Source organism: Pollachius pollachius (genome assembly GCF_949987615.1).
Source record: "Pollachius pollachius genome assembly, chromosome: 18".
NCBI lineage: Eukaryota > Metazoa > Chordata > Actinopteri > Gadiformes > Gadidae > Pollachius > Pollachius pollachius.
The window spans coordinates 14,030,940-14,050,939 of NC_136951.1; the positions used below are offsets into that span (position 1 = coordinate 14,030,940).

General features: G+C 49.2%; 2 protein-coding genes across 2 annotated transcripts in view; both read right to left on the reverse strand.

Annotated features, from left to right (window-relative positions):
- Nucleotides 1-5,373, reverse strand: part of LOC307089581 (solute carrier organic anion transporter family member 1C1-like) — a gene marked incomplete at both ends in the record, with an annotated part of 11,568 nt that extends 6,195 nt beyond the window's left edge. Inside the window, 6 exons of the mRNA XM_079755931.1 lie at nucleotides 1,000-1,098; nucleotides 1,842-1,988; nucleotides 2,679-2,788; nucleotides 3,357-3,489; nucleotides 4,898-5,039; nucleotides 5,275-5,373. Coding sequence (XP_079612057.1) covers nucleotides 1,000-1,098; nucleotides 1,842-1,988; nucleotides 2,679-2,788; nucleotides 3,357-3,489; nucleotides 4,898-5,039; nucleotides 5,275-5,373 — 730 coding nt within the window. The remainder of the gene's footprint in view (nucleotides 1-999; nucleotides 1,099-1,841; nucleotides 1,989-2,678; nucleotides 2,789-3,356; nucleotides 3,490-4,897; nucleotides 5,040-5,274) is intronic.
- An 8,776-nt stretch (nucleotides 5,374-14,149) lies between these two features.
- slco1d1 (solute carrier organic anion transporter family, member 1D1) overlaps nucleotides 14,150-20,000 on the reverse strand; it is a gene marked incomplete at both ends in the record, with an annotated part of 12,371 nt that continues 6,520 nt past the window's right edge. Inside the window, 8 exons of the mRNA XM_079755500.1 lie at nucleotides 14,150-14,363; nucleotides 14,759-14,876; nucleotides 15,277-15,341; nucleotides 15,592-15,776; nucleotides 16,572-16,737; nucleotides 17,487-17,682; nucleotides 18,184-18,348; nucleotides 19,604-19,876. Of these exons, the coding sequence (XP_079611626.1) occupies nucleotides 14,150-14,363; nucleotides 14,759-14,876; nucleotides 15,277-15,341; nucleotides 15,592-15,776; nucleotides 16,572-16,737; nucleotides 17,487-17,682; nucleotides 18,184-18,348; nucleotides 19,604-19,876 (1,382 nt within the window). The remainder of the gene's footprint in view (nucleotides 14,364-14,758; nucleotides 14,877-15,276; nucleotides 15,342-15,591; nucleotides 15,777-16,571; nucleotides 16,738-17,486; nucleotides 17,683-18,183; nucleotides 18,349-19,603; nucleotides 19,877-20,000) is intronic.

The following is a 20,000-nucleotide window of genomic DNA, read 5'->3' on the forward strand; positions in this document are numbered from 1 at the left end:
CTCTGTTTCATCTCTGTTTCATCTCTGTATCGTCTCTGTATCATCTCTGTATCATCTCTGTTTCATCTCTGTTTCATCTCTGTATCATCTCTGTATCATCTCTGTTTCATCTCTGTATCGTCTCTGTATCATCTCTGTATCATCTCTGTTTCATCTCTGTTTCATCTCTGTATCATCTCTGTATCATCTCTGTTTCATCTCTGTATCGTCTCTGTTTCATCTCTGTATCATCTCTGTATCATCTCTGTATCATCTCTGTAACATCTCTGTATCATCTCTGTTTCATCTCTGTATCGTCTCTGTTTCATCTCTGTATCATCTCTGTATCATCTGTTTCATCTCTGTATCATCTCTGTTTCATCTCGCTGACTTTGATAGGACTCAAGTCTATTTTGGACAAGACATTTACAAAACCTTATTCTCTTTGTGTCGGACGCGGCCGCTTGCTGAAACGCTAAAGACTTGAAGTTCAACTTATGAACCATTCAGTCATCAAGCAGACACTTTTGTCCACTGTGAGATTCACCGTCGCCAGGCAATCTTGAAGGGGGCGATTGTATAGGGGTGATTATGAAGGGGTGATTATGAAGGGGTGATTATCCCTGATCTTCATAGACATCGTCAATGAAGATCAAGCATAATCAGGCTGTCATCACCCCCTGTGGTGTAAAGTGGTTTCTGGGAGCCTCCTTAGACTAGAGGTCAGTTGGACTTGGTAAGAGGATGTGACGGAACCAAGTTTCCCTTCATGCTATAGTAATTCACAGAGCGTAGTCACATATAACAATCATGTTAGTACTGCTGGATAATACTGCATTGATGAAATTCAAAAGGACATAATACAGAACTTATTAATGAGTACACACAGACACTCACACACACACACACACACACACACACACACACACACACACACACACACACACACACACACACACACACACACACAAACACACACACATAGTGAACACAATAAGATGGTCTCTGTTGGGTTCTCACCCAGATCCACGTATCCTATGTCCACGTAGAGCCGGACACAGGCGGACCCCAGGAGGAACCCCAACATGGGCCCCAGGAGGCTGACCGTGTGCACGCACGCTGAAGACCACCCAATGACACCAGGTTAACCAATCACAATCTAACATGATCCTCGTTTACTGAGCTGACTTCAAGTGGATCCCTCAAACAATGAACCTCTCTATACCGGGCTCACCTCGGAGGGGAGGAGACGGAGAGGGCTTCATGAGGGCCACAATGTGCGTCCAAAAGTCGTATTTTCATGGGGTTATTTGAGTCTTCCGCAAAAGACTCAAAACTCACCTGTTCAGAGTTCACCTCGACTCTGCATAGAAACCAATGCACAGCCACCATTGAATGTTGTATTTCCTGGCACTTGCACATTGCACTTATTCAAGGTACATAATTGTGTAGCGTCTACAGTAGCTGCTATCGTTGCTTTACACGGGGAATGGGTTAGCCTAGCGATTGTAATACTTGCACTTGGTTCTATGAACATCTTTACTGTACCGACAGCGATATATTGTTTCACTTCTTATGACAAATGTACTTATTGTAACAAATGCACTTCTTGTAAGTCGCTTTGGATAAAAGCGTCTGCTAAATGCCCTAAATGTAAATGGCTATAGACTCATTCAAAACAGGCTTATGAATATGAAATTCCATTTCTGCCGTGCCTGTTCTGCTGCATAACACATAATTCTCCACACTGCACAGAATAATAAAACCTTTCTTCCCGAGAGAGAGACGGGTTCCCTCTGGGTAACAGAGCTGCCCATTGTCCCTGAAGGACACACCCCCCCCCCCCCGATGGGGCCCCGTACCGATGTAGAAGGGGGAGTTCTCGGCCCGGGCGTAGTCGTCGATGTAGGAGATCCCCAACGGGGTGACGGGGGTCTCCCCAAGGCCCCTCAGAGCGTTTCCCAGAAGCACGTAGATCCACATGTGGGAGCTGGGGTCCTTCACACACGCTGGGGGACAGACACACGCATGAAAGCACGCACGCACGCACGCACACATGAACGCACGTAAACACATGAATGTACGAAGGCACTCACGCACGCACATACACGCACACACACACGCACACACACACACACATACATACACCAATACACACACACACATATACAAAAACATACACATACACACACACACACACACACACACACACACAAATGCACTCACGCACACATGAAGACAAGCGCACACACACACACACACACACTTATGCACACACAGACACACACACACACACACACACAGACACACAGACACAAACACACACACAGTTAAACTTGGAAGCTAACACCACATTAAGACGTGTATCAGAGGCTTCTATCCGAAGCGACTTACGATCGAGGCTGAGATCAATGAAAGCATGCAATCAACAATTTGGAGTCACATAACAATGTGTCCAAAAATGTTTTTTTAACACACATCAGGGGACATAGATCAGTGACTGGTATGGGAACAGAGATCAAGGTTAGGAGAACGTCCTCTCAGTGATAAGCAGGGATGCTGTGGACATAGAGAGCTGGTGTTTATACAGTCCTATCTGTAATGACACACACACGCACACACACACACACACACACACACACACACAAACACACACACACAAACACACGTACAAACTTAACATAGCATCCTGTTCCTACCTGTGCGGTCGGCTAGCGTTGGACCCGGGTTCAAGTCAAGAGTGTCCAGACACGCAGCGATGCTGCCGTTGTCGCTGAGTGAGCTGTGGACCACCGTGTCGTACGTGTAGCTGGGAAACACAAGAGACACACAAGAGTGTCCTCTTCAGGCTGGACAGGAGACACAACCTGATTCTGTGTCACTCTGGCCGTAAGGGCCTCACTTGAATTAAAGAATCTCTCAAATTGTATTGAGTTTAAATAATGCAGTCAAGACTCTACAGGAATCCCATTGAAATACAAAAAATGTATATCATATATTTATATAAACCGCAATAACCATTTTAAATAATGTGCTACCGGTTGTCTAACTGGTGTTCTGTAACCGGTGGTCTGTAAATAGTGGTCTAACTGGTGGTCTTACTGGGGTTCTGTTACCGGTGGTCTGTAACTGGTGGTCCGACTGGTGTTCTGTAACTGGTGTTCTGTAACTGGTGGTCTGCCTGGTGATCTAACTGGTGTTCTGTGACTGGTGGTCTGTAACTGGTGGTCTGACTGGTGATCTAACAGGTGTTCTGTGACTGGTGGTCTGTAACTGGGGGTTACTGTTTTGTAGCTGGTGGTCTAACTGGTATTCGGTTACTGGTTGTGGGTAACAGAGGCCTTGTGCTCTTCCCCTCCAGGCTGTGGACAGCTGACCTGCCCATGAAGAAGTGCGGCAGTCCGGTGAGGAAGGAGCCGGCGGCCATCAGGAAGCAGCCCACCCCGATGAGTCGGGGCCGGTGCAGCCTGGCGCCAAAATGGCTGACAAACACCAGGAACAGCAGGTTGCCTAAAGGACGCACGTGAATAAAGAAGAGCCTCGTGGTTAGGGTGGTAGGATGGTAGGGTGGTAGGATGGTACGGTGGTAGGGTGGTTAGGGTGGTACGGTGGTAGGATAGTTAGGGTGGTAGGGTGGTAAGGTGGTAGGGTGGTGGGATAGTAAGGGTGGTAGGGTGGTAGGGCGGTAGGGTGGTAGGGTGGTGGTAGGGTGGTAGGGTGGTTAGGGTGGTAGGGTGGTTAGGATGGTAGGGTGGTAGGGTAATTAGGGTGGTAGGGTGTTAGGGTGGTAGGGTGGTAGGGTGGTGGTAGGGTGGTTAGGGTGGTAGGGTGGTAGGATGGTAGGGTGGTTAGGGTGGTAGGGTGGTAGGATGGTAGGGTGGTAGGGTGGTAGGGTGGTTAGGGTGGTAGGGTGGTAGGATGGTAGGGTGGTAGGATAGTAAGGGTGGTAGGATAGTTAGGGTGGTAGGGTGGTAGGATGGTAGGGTGGTAGGGTGGTAGGGTGGTAGGATGGTAGGGTGGTAGGGTAGTAAGGGTGGTAGGGTGGTTAGGGTGGTAGGATAGTTAGGGTGGTAGGGTGGTTGGGTGGTAGGGTGGTAGGGTGTTTAGGGTGGTAGGGTGTTAGGGTGGTTAGGGTGGTAGGGTGGTTAGGGTGGTAGGGTGGTGGTAGGGTGGTAGGGTGGTAGGGTGGTTAGGGTGGTGGTAGGGTGGTTAGGGTGGTAGGGTGGTAGGGTGGTAGGGTGGTTAGGGTGGTAGGGTGGTGGTAGGGTGGTTAGGGTGGTAGGGTGGTAGGGTGGTTAGGGTGGTAGGGTGGTAGGGTGGTTAGGGTGGTAGGGCGGTAGGGTGGTAGGGTGGTGGTAGGGTGGTAGGGTGGTAGGGTGGTTAGGGTGGTGGTAGGGTGGTTAGGGTGGTAGGGTGGTAGGGTGGTAGGATGGTAGGGTGGTAGGGTGGTGGTAAGGTGGTTAGGGTGGTTAGGGTGGTAGGGTGGTAGGGTGGTGGTAGGGTGGTTAGGGTGGTTAGGGTGGTAGGGTGGTAGGGTGGTTAGGGTGGTAGGGTGGTAGGGTGGTTAGGGTGGTAGGGTGGTAGGGTGGTTAGGGTGGTAGGGCGGTAGGGCGGTAGGGTGGTGGTAGGGTGGTAGGGTGGTAGGGTGGTAGGGTGGTTAGGGTGGTGGTAGGGTGGTAGGGTGGTAGGATGGTAGGGTGGTAGGGTGGTTAGGGTGGTAGGGTGGTGGTAGGGTGGTTAGGGTGGTAGGGTGGTAGGATGGTAGGGTGGTAGGGTGGTGGATAGGGTGGTAGGGTGGTAGGATGGTAGGGTGGTAGGTTGGTAGGGTGGTAGGATGGTAGGATGGTAGGGTGGTAGGGTGGTAGGGTGGTTAGGGGAATGGGTTAACCTAGAGGTTAGGTTAACCCCCCCCCCTCACCCATCTCAAAGCTGCCATCCACCAGCCCTACGTGGGCGGTCGACAGCTCGAAGCGTCTCTCTATCTGAGTGATGGCGCTCTTCATGTAGGTCCCGGCCAGCGCCTTGGAGAAGTACGCAAAGGCCAGCGCCATGATGAACATCTGGGGAGCAGAGAGAGAGACGGTGGCTGATGACCAAGACACACTCCTGGATCCACCACCAGGTCTGATAACAGCATCTGAGCCACTTTATACTTGGTTAGTTTATAGTTAATTTGGTGCATATATCAACATGCATCTCTGTCTTCCCACCGCTAAACCCCCCACAGGCCCTCAGAGGAACTACAGGTTATTATTTGTTGTATGGGAGATATGAGATGGGCGTGTGTTCCAGTACCTTGAGTGTGGAACATCTGCGCTTGGTTTTGGGGGCCGGGTCCGTACTGCAGAGAGACTGTTGACTGGTCATACCCCCACCCTCAGACCACCTGGCCATGTCTCACCCCCCTCTGGTCTGTCTGACCACCAAACTCTGTCTCTCTGTCTCACCCCCCTCTGTCTCTCTGTCTCACCTCCCTCTGGTCTGTCTGTCTCACCTCCCTCTGGTCTGTCTGTCTGTCTCACTCCCCTCTGGTCTGGTCTATGTCTGTGTGTCTGTCCGTCCGTCCGTCTGTCTGTCTTTCTGTCTGTCTGTCTCCCCTCCCTCTCTGGTCTGTGTCTGTCTGTCTGTCTGTCTGTCTGTCTGTCTGTCTGTCTGTCGGGTCACAGCACTGCAAAAAAAAACAAAGCAAATATTTTCAAAAGGAATTAAGGGTACAATCATAAAAAGCTAAGATAAACAACAGTTAATCAATAAATCACTCAGTATTCAAGGTCACTTTAGCAATCACAACAGAATTGCGTCAGTTTCCCATGATGCAGCAGTCTGACCCAGATCCTAGCCCTCGCCTTGTGAGACAATCCTGAGCATTTTAAGATGCCAGACCTTGTGTGTGTGTGTGTGTGTGTGTGTGTGTGTGTGTGGGGCGGGGGGGGGGGGGGGGGTGCATTCAGAGCATGACCAGCCAGCAGCCCCCCCGCCTGCCAAATAAAGAGCCATGGCCGCCTCTGACGAGGTGCAGCCATCCCAGAGCAATCCAAACGTTTTTCAACCTAAACAGACGATGAGCTGAACAGGTTTGCATGGTCGGCTTCTTTTTTCAGAACAGAATCGGTTATTTGTATTGCTTTGCCACCAAAAAAACATTTGAACACAAATCAAACCAATTCAAATATCCTGCTCCAGGTGCATCATGGGAGACGAGGAGAGCCTCACCTGAACAGGTCTGGGGTTCCGGTCTGGTCAGTCCTCCTGGATCAGGACCGGAGCAGGTCTCAGGTGGTCCTGGTCTTAGGGGTCTGCCTCCATGTGAGGATTGGCCTGGGGTGTGCTGGGGGTCCACTGAGGGGACGCACGGAGCGGACAAAGAGGGGGTCTGGCTGAAGGAACCTCTGATCTGCGTGGAGAACGACGGCCGAGTGGACGGCCGCCCCCAGCTCCTGTAATCCTGCTCTGATTCCACAATGGGCTAATTCTGCACACGCCCCTGTGCCAATATGAAGCTAATCACACAAACACACACGTACACATACACACATACACACAAACTCTAAGTACACACAAACACATACACCTTCAAATGCACAGTAGCACGCACATACTCCCTCTCTCTAATTCACTCACACACTCGCATTCCTATAGACACACACAACACACCTCCTCCTCCTCCTCTGTGTCCAGGCTAGGAGCACCTCCTCTCCTCTACTCCTCCTCCTCTGTGTCCTGGCCAGCAGCACCTCCTCTCTTCTCCTCCTCTCTACTCCTCCTCCCCTGTTTCCAGGCCAGGAGCAGCACCTCCTCTCCTCTCCTCCTCCTCTTTGTCCAGGCCAGGAGCAGCACCTCCTCTCCTCCTCTCCTCCTCCCCTCTCTTCCTCCTCTGTGTTCAGGCCAGGAGCAGCACCTCGTCTCCTCTACTCCTTCCCCTCCTCTCCTCTAATACTTCCCTGTGTTCAGGCCGGGAGCACCTCCTCTCCTCCTCTCCTCCTCCCCTCTCTTCCTCCTCTGTGTCCAGGCCAGGATCAGAACCTCCTCTCCTCTACCCCTTCTCCTCCTCTCTTCTAATACTCCCCTGTGCTCAGACCCCAAGGCAGGGGCGATCAGCAGGACAAAACATCGGCTGCATTTTCATTCCCAACTCGTCCCAGAATGGATCCGGCAACAGGCGGGCAGGGAGAATGGACAGGGAGGAAGAGGGGGAGTGAAAGGGTGAGAGAGAGAGAGAGAGAGAGGGGAGGGAAGGAGAGGGGGAGTGAAAGGGTGAGAGAGAGAGAGAGAGAGAGAGAGGGGAGGGAAGGAGAGGGGGAGTGAAAGGGTACAGAGAGTGAGAGAGAGACATAGAGAGTGAGAGAGCAAGAGAGAGAGAGATAGAGAGGGGGGGGGGAAAGACATGGAATGGGTAGCGAGGAAGGGGAGTGAAAGGACAGAGCAGAGTTGGAAAAGTTGGTTTCCTCCATTATTAGCAAGAAAAAGAGAGAACCAACAACCTCAGGGCAGGTTGACCTTTGATCCTGAGAGAACCAACAACCTCATGGCAGGTTGACCTTTGACCCTGAGAGAACCAACAACCTCATGGCAGGTTGACCTCTGACCCTGAGAGAACCAACAACCTCATGGCAGGTTGAAATCTGACCCTGTCCTCACCAGAGAGAACCAATAACTTCACAGCAGGTTGACTTCTGAACCCGCCCTCACTAGAGAGAACCAACAACCTCATGGCAGGTTGACCTCTGACCCTGAGAGAACCAACAACCTCATGCCAGGTTGACCTCAGTTTATGTGTTATGTGTGTGTCTTGCATTTATGTTGTGTTGAATTTTCTGCTGAATAGTCTAGGAACGTTAGACTTACTACCAGGCTACGTTGCTTTAGCAACATTTCATATTTATTTACATTTCCTATCCATGCTAGGATATGACAACTTTTACTGAGGTCAATGTATTCTTGTTTAATGTCAAATATGTTTAATATTTGGTCAATTATGTTAAATGTACACTTAAATTGACCTTCATCTTGTTCTACTGTAGTACTCATGGATTAACTTTCATCTTACTGTAGAACAACTGTATTTATCTTCATCTTGTTCTGCTGTAGTACTACTTTACTAACCTTCATCTTACTGTAGTACTACTGTACTAACCTTCATCTTACTGTAGTACTACAGTATTTATCTTCATCTTGTTCTACTGTAGTACTTCTGTACTAACCTTCAACTTACTGTAGTACTACTGTACTAACATTCATCTTACTGTAGTACTACTGTATTTATCTTCATCTTAGTGTAGTTCTACTGTACTTATCTTCATCTTGTTCTTCTGTAGTACTCCTGTATTAACCTTCATCTTACTGTAGTACTACTGTTTTTATCATCATCTTATTGTACTTCTACTGTACTTACCTTCATCTTGTTCTAATGTAGTATTTCTGTATTAATCTTCATCTTACTGTAGTACAACTGTATTTATCTATTATCTTTACTGTCTTTACCTTCATCTTTTCTACTGTTCTACTGGTCCTTAAACGTTGTCTGCGCTGAGAGAGATTGCGCCGACACCGACCACACCCAACTGTCATCACATGAGCTCTCACACTAGGATGTGCTAATTAACAATGCTAATCACACTGATCTCTTCAGGCTGGCTGCTCTCTCATGACAGCCACCTGCAGGCCAACCCCAGTGAGGATTGTTCCTTCACATTAAACCGTTTGGTACATCCACAAAGGAACCTGCCACGTGGAATCTGTCTCAGAAAATGTAAACTCTTGTTGAGGTGGGTGAGTTTGATTAAGGATTATGTATTTGGTTTGTAGGCTGCTGACTGAGGGTTAGCCAAATTCACCGTAGGTTCTGTGGGAACACGCGTTGCTGTGGGGCTACACCCGCAGACGGCTGGGTAAGGAAACTACACCCTGCTGTACGTTTGAACCAATACTATCCCTGGTTGTTGGCGGCCATGGCTAGAGGGCAGCACTCACAAAATGGCCACACTCAAGGTGTGTTGGGATTCTGCTGTGAGATCAACACATGGTCAGATATCACCACGTGGCAATAGCTCAGGGGGTAGAGCGGGTTAACTGGTGGCTAGTTAGATCCCTGGCTCCTCCCAGAGTGCCGAGGTGTCCCTGAGCAAGACACCTCACCCTGACTGCTCCTGACGAGCTGGCTTTCGTTCTGCATGGTTGACTCTTCTGTCGTTGAGTGCATGATGTCGTGAGTCGCTTTGGATAAAAGCGTCAGCAAAATAACCTCTGACACGCCCACTTTTGATGTCACTAAAGGGTTGGTTTGTAAACGGCTTGTAACGGCTCCGCACACCTGGGGGTAAAAGAGCATTTTAATGAAAATGGGAGGGGGGCGAGGGGAGGATGGGGGGGGCTTTGTGGAGCAGCCGTGGTCACAAGAGGATTGGTTCCCCAGGGATTAACTTTCTAAAGTTCCCAGCATTCCTGAGCGGTATCAGACTGGCCGAGTGCAGCTCTGCTCTCCAGGAGGGACAGGAATGTACAGCGTGGTGCGGAGACGTTCTCCGAGGAGGAAAACGTTCTCTGAGGAGCATGTGTGTCACGTGCATTGATCGAAGTGTTTCTACACCAGTGCAGAAACACTTGGCCCACTGCAGGAGGGAATCTGTGCTTTGAAAGACACGCAACATACAGTTACAGAAAAAAGACTAAAGATAATAGAAAATAAGTGTTACATAAATATTGTTCATTCTATTTCAATCTAATCGTTTTGTGTCTCGCTTTGTGCATGCCATCATAACATGTCTTCCATTGTGATGTTTCCGTTTGATGTTGCAGTGTTTATTTGTGTTGGCGTTTTTCCAACGATGACTGTTCTGCCCCCGCTTCTTTGTGTGTGTGTGGCGCGGTCTAGCCTGGTACATCAGCTCGGCAGATAGCTAACGGTTGTCCCTCATAAAGAATGAAGCAACTTGTTTCCTTTCCAAACTTTACTCAGGAAGAACTGTAAAACTGGACAGATACAAAATACATCTTTCAGTATCTCATACAGACGTTGTTCAAGAACAATATTCATATATTGTCTGTTTAAAACGTTTCACAACAAACAAATAACACATGCGTTAGCTTAGGGCTAACGTCTATGGGAAATTACATTAAGATGCTCGTGACTAGCATAAAGGATCAAAATATTGTGCCGCTGGCAGTGCTACAGGACCGGCGGCGGCCGACCGACACCCTGTAGCCAGACTGCCAAAATTTTCCGGGGCAACGCCATTGGAGCCTTACCTGGCGCAGTTCGACATCACCGCGCGGTACTACGGCTGGAGCATGGACGAGTTCACCTCCCAGCTTGCCCTTACGTTGGAGGGAACGGCGGTTCAGGCTCTGCTGGACCTGGCCCCAGCAGACCGACAGGACCTCCGGGCCCTGACCCGGGCCTTGGAGAGGCATTTCGGGCAGCGGGTGGTCGTGAACCACAGCCGGGAGTTGCTGTCCAGCCACTGCCGCCGGGAGGGGGAACTACGCAGCGGACGTACAGCTGTACGCCCAGCAGGGTTATCCCGATTTCCCTGCTGCGGCTAAGGAGGACCAGCTCCCTGGTTTAATGCAGAAACGCGCACCCTGAAGCGAAGCTGCAGAATCCTGGAACGAAAATGGCGCTTGACTAAACTTGAGGTCTTTCATCTTGCATGGCACAACAGTCTGCTCACCTATAAGGGTGCGCTGACTACTGCCAGAAACGCCTACTTTTCCAGTATCATCAACTTGAATAGAAACAATCCCAAGATTCTTTTTGACACGGTGAAGAGTCTGACTCAGAATCCGAATTATCCGAAGAATCCATCTTGGCAGGTGAATTCATGGATTTCTTTGAGAATAAGATTCAATCGATTAGAGAGGAAATTGGTGCTTGCCGTGCAGCTTGTCCTACACATCCTGCGGGGCAGGATGAGGTTCTGCCCAGTAGGATGGGGAACTCTGACGCAACTCTCTTGGAGTTCAAGGCAATTGCTGCTGAACCTGAGTGCTGCGTTCGACACGATCAACCATAGCACTCTTCTTCACCGTCTTGAGCACTATGTTGGTTTCGGGGGTACGGCTCTTTGTTGGCTTGAATCGTACCTCACAGATAGAACCCAATTCGTGCTCCATGAGGGTTCAGAATGAAAACACTGCAAACTACGCTTTGGCGTACCACAAGGGCCGGTCCTTGGTCCATTACAGTTTGCAATCTACATGCTTCCCTTGGGCGACGTTATCCACAGCTTCGGAATTAGTTTCCACTGCTACGCGGATGACACCCAGCTCTTCATTCCTGTAGATTCAGGTGACTCGGCCCAGATCCAGAGGGTTGAGTCCTGTCTGGCTGCGGTCCTGTCTGGCTGCTGCGGTGGCCTCGACATCCCACAGAGTGCATCTGTCAAAAATCTTGGTGTCCTGTTCGACCCTCAACTGTGCTTTAACCAACATGTTAGAAGTATAACTAGAATTGCCTTTTTCCATCTGAGAAACATTGCAAGAATCAGACCAATTTTATCTGCAGCGGATGCAGAGACACTGATTCATGCATTTGTTTCATCAAGACTGGATTATTGCAATGCACTGTTCTCGGGACTACCAAAATCTACCACAAAAAGTCTACAGCTTGTACAGAATGCTGCAGCTAGACTGCTGACCAGAACGAGAAGGTTTGATCATATCACACCTATTCTCGCCTCTGCACTGGCTACCAATAACTTTCAGATCGGACTTTAAGGTGCTACTGCTAACCTATAAAGCCTTGCATGGATTTTCTCCAGCCTACTTGAAGGACCTGATCATTCCTTATAGTCCTTCTCGGTCCCTCCGGTCTTCGGGAGCTGGCCTTCTTTCACTGCCGAAGGTTTAAAAGAAATCGGCTTGACACAGAGTGTTTTCCTATCGAGCCCCCTTCCTATGGAATAGGCTGCCACAAGTGATCAGGGAAGCTGACTCTGTGGAGCTATTCAAAGGAAAGCTCAAAACGCACCTCTACGATCTTGCATTTTGAACATAGGAGTGTGAAAACGACAGATGCGAAGTGAAGACCACTCTGTTTGCTTGTGTTTTTGTTAATACAGTATACATTCCCACTATGTACTTTTCCATTCTAATTCACTATTCTGTCTGTTCTAGCATGTTGCGGTGACTGGACTGGATGCCTGGAATCTCCTCATCGTCAACCGGCCAGCACCACATCACCATTTTAACATGATGTGCAAGTATTTACCTGTATGTCAATTATGGCACCCATTGCACTCCTGACCATCCCTGGAAGAAGGGATCCCCTACTATGCGTTTCTTCTCAAGATTTCTTACTTGCTAATTTCAAGGGAGTTTTTTCTTGCCCTTGTGGGGGCTTGGGTAAAGGGGGGTGTCATAAATATTTGGCCTGTTAAGCCCTTTGAGACTGTACTGGTGATTAAGGGCTATACAAATAAAATCGAATGAATTGAAGATCTGTTGTCGATGCAGAGCATTAATGTAATAATTGAAGTTACTCAACCTGTACTGATTTCATGTATGCATTTTGTGTATGCATTGAACATAAAATTGGGTATTGGGTCAGCATTAAGCCTCACATTGACCCGTTAATTCCAGATCAATTCGTACAGATCAATATTGTAAATAAGGAACTGTTCTTAATGTTTCATCTGGAAAAATAAAGGTTAAAAAAAACAAAAAACATTTAATCATTCATTATGCCTGTCATTCATTTACACACGCACCCTGACAGCAGTTCATGAGCAGTAAAAAGTTGCATGGGTTCAATGCCTTGCTCAGTAGTGGGAGGGAAGAGTACGTCACGTGATTTTCCACATGGATATAAAGCTGTTCGAAGCACCACCTGTTGGTGGAGTGAGGTAACGTCAGGAGCGCAAACTAAACCTGAAGCAGCAAAGCCAGAAGGAAATCGAAAGTAAAAGATAGAAGATCCTTTGATGAACAGTTGACAACAGCAGTGACCACACTGGTTATGAATAAATGAAATGTGCGTAATAATACACTTGCTGCCCATTTCCAACATCAATGGGTTTTCCCATTGGGAGATTCGTAACCCTTCGGCCATTCAACTCATGACCTGAGGAGTTTTTTTACCGCTTGAAGTCCAGGGCCATCGGTGAGGTTTACAGAGTAAACACGGGGATATGTTGTGGTGGTCTCCGGGTATAGGGCGACCTTGTCGATGGACCATCATGTAATTCTGTCTGGTCGATATTCCCAGGTTCTGTTTTGACATTCCTGACAATACTGTTCTGCATTCATCTCTCTTCATCTCTGGGGAAACACTGTAACTGCTTCTTCGGATCGACTCAAATAAACGTCAAGGACTGTCAGATTCTCTATAAAACACGACTTGGCTCCTAGTATTAGTGTTTGTTACTCTTGAAGTCATTTAATACCAGATACATACAAATATAAACAGTTTTTTTACAGAGTAAAAAATATAGGTTCAATCAGGCTTAGCTATGATATTGGTGCTCTTATGTTTTATATATATATATATATATATATATATATATATATATATATGTATATTAATACTGACAAAAACAAACATGTATGGATACAGATTTCATAGTGAAACAATAAGGCCCATCATGCAACAGTCCATTGGCTGAGTGGGACCTGGTAACTTGTGTGTCTGGTCAGTGTAACTGGTGTACAGAGGCAACAGTGTAACTGGTGATACTGGTTTAAATGGTTTAACTTGTGTAACGGGTGATACTGGTGATACTTGTGTAACTGGTGATACTGGGGTAACTGGGGTAACCGGTGGTCTCTCGTTGCTTTGGCGATGTTGTATTGGGGGGTTTGGGGGGGGTTGAAAAAATGAAGCACGTAAATCTTTTTCATTTATATATATATATATATATATATATCATATTTTTTGTATAGTTTTCTATTTTTTATATGAAATCGAAGTGTGTTATTTATAAACCTCACGACGGGATAAGACGTGTGAGGGCTGTGTGTCTCTCCAGGGGGTCCCTGGGGGCCCCTGGGGGTCTGGGCTCAGTGGGACCCCGAAGTGTACATCCAGGAGGGGTGTGGGGCCGGGCGGGCACCGCTGTTCCCCCGGCGACCCCCGTTTTCATATCTCCGCGGCGACCCCTTCGACAGACCCCCATGTGGTGAGAGATCGGTCCGGGACGGGGGGGACGGACGGGACCAGGGGACGGGGGCGGGGCTAGATGGTGCTCTCCCGGTCGGCGTCACACCGGTCCCCCATTATGACGCTGGCCGGTCGGCCGGTCGGCCCGTCCGTCCGTCCGTTGTGCTGCTGCTTGGCCTGTTTCCGTAGCGACGCCTTGCGGGCGCGTTGCACCACGCGGTAGTAGAGGGCGCACCACAGCAGGTTGGCCACCAGGTACAGCGAGTAGATCAGGCCCAGGAAGGTCATCCTGGGGACCAATCACAGCACAGCGCTCCAACAATTAAAGGGGACGTATTACACCACCAGGTGTGAGTGAGATGAGCCGTTTTGAAAATCGGCCTCTTCTGACATCACGAGTGGGCGTGTCCTCCTCGATGTGCGCTGGATCGATCAGTCTACCAGCCTACCCAGTGGACTGTAGAGGACGTTGCTCATCTAGGTGGACACACCAACTTGTGATGTCGCTAGAGGCAGCTTTTCAAAACGGCTTGTTACGGCTAATCACACTCACACCTGGTGGCATAATATGGGACCTTTACGTTTTTTTGTTTTTTTTTGCAATTGAGAGATATTTTTTAGGAAGGGGGGGAACACAGACGTTAACAGGAAGAGGGAGGGCGGGACTTGAGCAGGAAGTGGTACCTGAAGGCGTTGGCCTCGTAGAGACGGCAGGCGCCCCGCCCCCCGCAGCGCTTGCTCCCCCACTTCAGACACGTCCTGTCAATCAGCGCCCCGAAGTATATGGGAGGTGGGATCCCACCTGAAGATACACACACGCATATATAAATATACAGACAGACAGACAGACAGACAGACAGACAGACAGACAGACAGACAGACAGACAGACAGACAGACAGACAGACAGACAGACAGACAGACAGACAGACACACACACACACACACACACACACACACACACACACACACATATATACCTCTACATTAGCACACACACAGACATACACACACATGAATACACACACACACATGCATACACACACACATGAATACACACACACACACACACACACACACACACACACATATATACATATGCATTTACACCCACACAAACGCACCCACATATACATATACACACCCACAGACACACACACACACTCAGTCACACACACGGTCAGCCTGGTGGGGTTTGACTCACCCAGGGTCCGGACTATCAGGGTCTGCATACCCAGAGCCAGGGACTTGAGGTCAGGCTGGATGGACCTGGAAACACAGGACAGCTCAGTACTCTACCGGCTCCCTTTAGCGCTAGCTTTGGGCCTATCTTAGAGCTAGCTTTAGAGCTAGCTTTAGGACTAGCTTAAGGGAAAGCTTTAAGGTTGGCATTAGGGCTGCGTTAGGGATAGCGTAAGGGATAGCTTTAGGGCGATTTTAAGGGATATCTTTAGGGTTATCTTAAGGGATAGCTTTCGGGATAGTTTAGATAATCCTTCTCTCTGTGTCTCTCTCTCACCTGAGCAGGACGATGTACCCGGGCGTTCCTCCGCAGGCGGACACGAAGGCGAACAGCACGGTGAAGCCCATGTAGAACTTGAACATGTAGTCACAGTTGCTGTGCCGCGGGCACTGGCCCAGCACCACCGAGCTGTTGGCCGCCGGCCGCAGCATCTCGCCCACACAGGTGCAGTTGTGGAACACCTGAGCGGTGGAGCTTCATGTTAGTTGGGGGGAATCTAATCTGAACATCTAATCCAGGGGTCTCAAACTCGCAGCCCGGGGGCCAATTGAGGCCCGCGGGATGATATTTTGTGGCCCCCTACTTGACATCAAAGTTTAGTGTTAGTGCGGCCTGCGCGTTGTTGTCAAAAGCACATTTTTGCTGAGTGGCTTGCCACTCTTTTTTATCACTTGTGATTGGGTGACAAGATGTCCCGGTTTTGCCGGGACAGTCACAATTTTGAGTTACGTGTCCTGAGTCCCGAAAAAAGCCAAAGGACGCTAAAATGTCCTGGTTTCCACCAACCACTATGAAATGTGTTGTCAGCGATTACATAGCCAACGTGATCTAATTATAGCCCGATCATTAACTTAGATTGGGTCAGTTGTGCTCCTTTTTTTTGTGGGATACTTAATGCGGCCCAGCCTGACCCAGACTCTACCTCCAGCGGCCCCCCAGGTAAATTGAATTTGAGACCCCTGATCTAATCTGATGTCATTTGATTTGATCTCATTAAATCTAAAATGATGGGATCCGATCTAACTAAATTGAGTGCAATCTAATACGATCCGATTTAATCGAATACAATTGATCCGATAATCAGATCCTTATCCGATTTAATCTGACCCGATTTCATGGAATCCGATTGAATCGAATCGGAACCGATTTAAATATAATCTGATCCCATTTAATCGAATAACATTGACCCGATGATCTGCTCCTAATCCAACCTAATCCGGTCTGATCCAGATCTCCCCGGGCTCCGCCCTGCTCACCATCTCCTTGCCCGCCCGGGTGGAGGTCTGGCAGCCGGCCAGGCAGGGGGAGGCGTAGCTGAGGCCGCTCGAGGAGCACACTGGGTCCCAGTGCCGCAGCGAGCAGGAGCAGCCCATGTTGCACCCTGACACCATGGAGACGGGCTGGTAGGACACCGCGGGGAGCCTGGAGGGGGGAGGACACGGCCGTTACACACTGGGTGAGGAGCGGGGGGGGGGGGGGGCACCTAGTGAGGGAACGAGAGGAGGGGGGGCTATCTTTTGTTTTGTATCTTCTTATTTTCATATCTGTTAAATCTCTGAAAATGTGGCCGGTTTGGCCGGAGTCACACGCACACACGCACAGACAGACGGACAGATGGACAGACTGACAGACTGACAGACAGACGGACATACGGACAGACGGACGGACGGACGGACGGACGGACGGACAGACAGACAGACAGACAGACAGACAGACAGACAGACAGACAGACAGACAGACAGACTGACGGACAGATGGATGGACGGACATACGGACAGATGGACAGACAGACAGACAGACGGACAGACGGACAGACGGACAGACGGCCAGACGGACAGACGGACAGACAGACAGACAGACAGACACGCAAACAATAACAAGATCATTTGGTATCTCAGAATTCTGTTCGACTTTGTTTCTTGGGTCAAAATTGGGTTCAAAGCCGATTAAGATTCCAAATTGATTCTTGAATCGGTACATAGCGATGCTAATTCCAGGATCTCCACGAGACTCATTGTCTGTGGTCCACAGGCAGTGTCGCACGCTGTGATTCAAGCAGGACTCAGAACTGCACACATCCCTGGCCAGACCCACCCACCCCTGGTATTAGACCCTCAGACCCCAGACCACCCACCCCTGGTATTAGACCCTCAGACCCCCAGACCCCTCACCCCTGGTAGGAGACGGTGAGGCCGGCCACCTCTGTGTTGTCGCAGTGGATGAAGAACTGGATGAAGAGGAGGAGGAAGGAGGTGAGGGAGGTGCCCAGCGCCATGCGGGCCGCACCCACCACGCCCAGACGGAACCTCTTCAGGATCAGACCCCCTGTGATCACACCCAGGGCCACCGCCGGGAGGTTCATGCTCCCTGGGGGGGGGGGGGAGAGAGGGGGGAGAGAGGGGGGAGGGAGGGGAGAGAGGCATGAAGGGGGTGTTATAGATGGGGGGGGGGGGGGGGGGGGGGAAGGAGTAAGGGAGATATATGAAATGAAAGAGATAGATGTGTGGATGGAGAGGTCTAAATATAAAGGAGCACGCAGAGAGAGGAGAACACGGGGTCCCTTCAGGGGAGCGTGCCGCCATTCCTCTTCCAACAACAACATCATTGTTCCCCGAGGAACCTGCTGCCTCTATTGTGTTGGCTTTAGATGGTGAATGTGTTTGCGTTTCACCCATGAGGAAGATAGCGTGTATGTTTGTGTTTGTGTGTGCATATGTGTGTGTTATCGTTAAGATGGTGACTGTGCGTGTGTGTGTGTGTGTGTGTGTGTGCGTGTGTGTGTGTGTGTGTTACCTATGAGGAAGATGGCCTTGGAGGCGGACTGGCCGTGTGTGTGTGTGTGTGTGTGTGTGTGTGTGTGTGTGGTACCTATGAGGAAGATGGCCTTGGAGGCGGACTGGCCGTAGATCTGCTCCATGTATTTGGGCTTGAAGGTGATCATGCCGATGAAGCCGTTCACGGCCACCAGGGAGGTAAGGATGATGAGGGGGTACACACGGTTACTGAACAGCCTCCGCAGCGACGGCAGGAAGTCTGCAACCAGGGACAGGAAGTGGTCACCATATGGAGGATCCCCGTTTGTAATGTAGGAGTTTAGTTGCGTTTGAATCCTTTGTTTGAGTATAGAAGCTATCAGCATATATATATTTAGATTAACATTTACATTTAGGGCATTCAGCAGACGCTTTTATCCAAAGCGACTTACAATAGGTACATTTGTCAGAAGAAAGAGAAACAATATATCTGTCGGTACATTAAGGATGTTCATAGAACCAAGTGTCAAGCACTAACAAACGCTAGGTTAACCCATTCCCCGTATACAACAGAGATAGCTAGGATAAGATGCTACACAATGCTCAGTACTATTTTTGTGTGCCAGGACCTATAACATACAATAGGTGCGTACAATAAGTGCCAGGACGAACAACATACAACATGCATACATTAACTACGAGGATGTACAACATACAATAAATGCGTACATTAAGTGCCAGGATGTACGACATACAATAAGTGGGTAAGAGGGGTGGGGGAGATACATGCCATGTTTGTCTTTCTATGCTGTGTGCTGGCTCATCTATGCTAGTTTAACCTACAAGAGTAGAAGATTTTTGCATTCTCATCCTGACCTGAATCTTTTTTACGAACCCATTTGCAACTTTTTACACCAACTCATGCTGTGGTCGGAGGTCACGTCTGTATGTTCAGCGTTAATTATTGACAAAGAATGTGCAGCAGTGCAACCTTTAGCATAACAAGCTAGGGTCCCTGTGTGTGCGATGCCCAAGGTTAGGCTGCTCTGTTGGTTGTTCGGTGTGTAGGAGAAGGAAAGACTTTTGAGAGTTTGGCGGTCCATATATCAAAGTATAATATAATAATAGTTATTATATCTGAAATAATAAAAATATGCACCCATTGTATATACCTAATCGTATCATGGTACCCCTAACCCTATCAATGGGACTGGGTCCCATTAGGTTAACCAATCGCTAGGTTAACCTAGCGATTGTTAGTGCTTGGCACTTGGTTCTATGAACATCCTTAATGCACTGACAGAGATATATTGTTGTTTCTCTGTCTTCTGACATCTGTACTTCTTGTAAGTCGCTTTGGATAAAAGCGTCGTCTAAATGCCTTGAATGTAAATGTAATGTGTTTCACGCTTGCACGCTGCTCGCACGTTGGCGTGTAACTTCCTTCAGACAACATCCGTCCTGTTTGGTTCATGTTGATTCAAGCCTCTTGTTGACCCAGTGGATCTCATCCCTGAGCACAGACAGCAGCATACCTTTAGCCAACTCAGAGAAGTTGACCTCTTTCTCCTCCTCCGTCCCCGCCTTCTCCCCTGGGAGGAAGTTCTCGTGCTCAATGTTGGACCCTTTGCCGGTGCGGCTGTGCTCCTCCTCCTCCTCCTCCTCCTCCTCCTCACCCTGCTTGGCCATGGACTTGGGCAGGAAGAAGAAGGGGATGGCGGACATCAGGATGACCACGCCGGTGACCAGGAAGCCCAACCACCAGGCCCCCACCCAGCGAGAGTCCTGGTCGTTGATGGTCAAGGTGTCTGTGGGAGAGGAACCGGCCTGAGTTAGGAACCTACTCCCAGCTGGGTCCTTCTGAAACCAGTGCTGGGGGCAGGATAGTGGTCAGGGTGTTAGACTTCCAGACAGAAAGGTACTGGGTCTGAA